Here is a 1,488-nt window from a genome sequence, read left to right as displayed (position 1 = left end):
TTTTTTTTAAGAGAGCAAGAGGGATGAGGCCTATCGCAATAGTTTAGTTTTTCTATAGAGAAAAAGTTATTTCGCAATGCATATCGTTCTATCGCTCAGCTCTAGGCCTTTCAGAAGTTTCAGAGTTTTATTGTCAAATAATAAATAAAATAATTTATGCAAAGAGGTGTGCTTCAAGGCCAAATCCTGACTGATAGCGCTCCGTTCCCATCTTATCAGGACTCAAAGTCGAGTAAAGTTTGTAGTCTTCTGCTTGGTTCCATTTGCTTTTTAAAGGATTGACCATGTTAAGAGTGTTATCAACTTCTTCAAGCAATCCCAGAGCAACTTGGGGGTGATGTGTGCATGATCATGCACTTTTCTACAAGGCAAACATGATAGCTTAGCCAAGTTGAGAATCTATGGTGAGTTTTTTTTTCCTCACTGTAATCATAGAAACTTAAAAAAGGAAAGTTGTTGAAAAAATTAAAATTTTAGCCATGACTGTACTTTAGCTGTGTTTTGGTTTTTTTTCTTTTTTAAAGTATTTGCTAGCAAAGTAATTTTCCAGTGCAAACCTTACAATGAGTGTTTATTATCACCCTGCAGTTATGTGAAATGTGCTACCCACAAGTTCTAAATGATCTATTCCACACTTTTTCCTCAGAAAATTAATGAGAAGCCTCAAATCATTGCTGACTATGAGTGCGGGAGAGCCATTCCCAACAACCAGGTCATGGGGAAAATAGAAAGAGCAATCGGTAAGTGTGTTACTTTAAATTTTTCCAAAACAAAATGTTGAATTATGTTATTTTCTCGGCTGTATGACCCACATGTTTTTACCTTTGACCATGAACAGGACTGAAGCTACGTGGGAAGGATATTGGCCAACCCCTGGAGCCAAAAACCAAAAAGAAATGAACACAAAGCCTCGAAATCAGCCCTCCCCAACCCCTCCTGTTATCTGTAACTGAATCCTGAATCCCCTTCCCACCTCTTAGAACCCTTAAAAACTTTCCTTTCCCCTCCCATCCGATCCTCTTTCTGGGCTGATCCCACCGTGTCCTGTCATAGGACCTGGTGCTTCACTGCAATGCAGGCTACATACTAACAAGTCATCTGAAACACTCTGAAACACCACAAAAAATGAATGATTGAATGCTTTTTAAAGCATCACAAAAAATGTTCAGTGACGTTCTTTCACCTACGTCTGCTTGGGCTTTGACACAATAAAAGTCAGATTTTTCTTTTCTTTTTTTAAAAAAAGGTGAATTATTTTTCATCTTCAGACTAATGTTAATTCTGAGCATGATGATAAACCAGAAGTGCTTGATTGCATCTTTTCACTCTCTTCAGACAGTGGGTGGATGTCATTACAGTGTTGAAATGTTTTAATGCTGTGCGTTGTTTTGATCTATAAATAAAGTTTGGCAGTTCATGAATTATTCTTTGTGTGACTTTAAAGCTAGTGTGGCACAGAATGTCTTAACAAAACCAGTGAGATGTATA

At 37.6% G+C, this 1,488-nt stretch overlaps 1 protein-coding gene across 1 annotated transcript in view; it reads left to right on the top strand.

The window, feature by feature from the left end:
- The window catches only part of edf1 (endothelial differentiation-related factor 1), a 4,351-nt gene extending 2,939 nt beyond the window's left edge, over positions 1–1,412 (top strand). The window contains exons 4-5 of the mRNA XM_005720413.2: positions 647–740; positions 839–1,412. Coding sequence (XP_005720470.1) covers positions 647–740; positions 839–900 — 156 coding nt within the window. The 3' untranslated portion in view covers positions 901–1,412. The remainder of the gene's footprint in view (positions 1–646; positions 741–838) is intronic.
- Positions 1,413–1,488: the final 76 nt, after the last annotated feature.

This window comes from Pundamilia nyererei, unplaced genomic scaffold (assembly GCF_000239375.1).
Source record: "Pundamilia nyererei isolate P.nyererei 1_Seehausen unplaced genomic scaffold, PunNye1.0 scaffold00002, whole genome shotgun sequence".
Taxonomy (NCBI): Eukaryota; Metazoa; Chordata; class Actinopteri; order Cichliformes; family Cichlidae; genus Pundamilia; species Pundamilia nyererei.
This window is presented reverse-complemented; position numbering and strand designations above follow the sequence as displayed.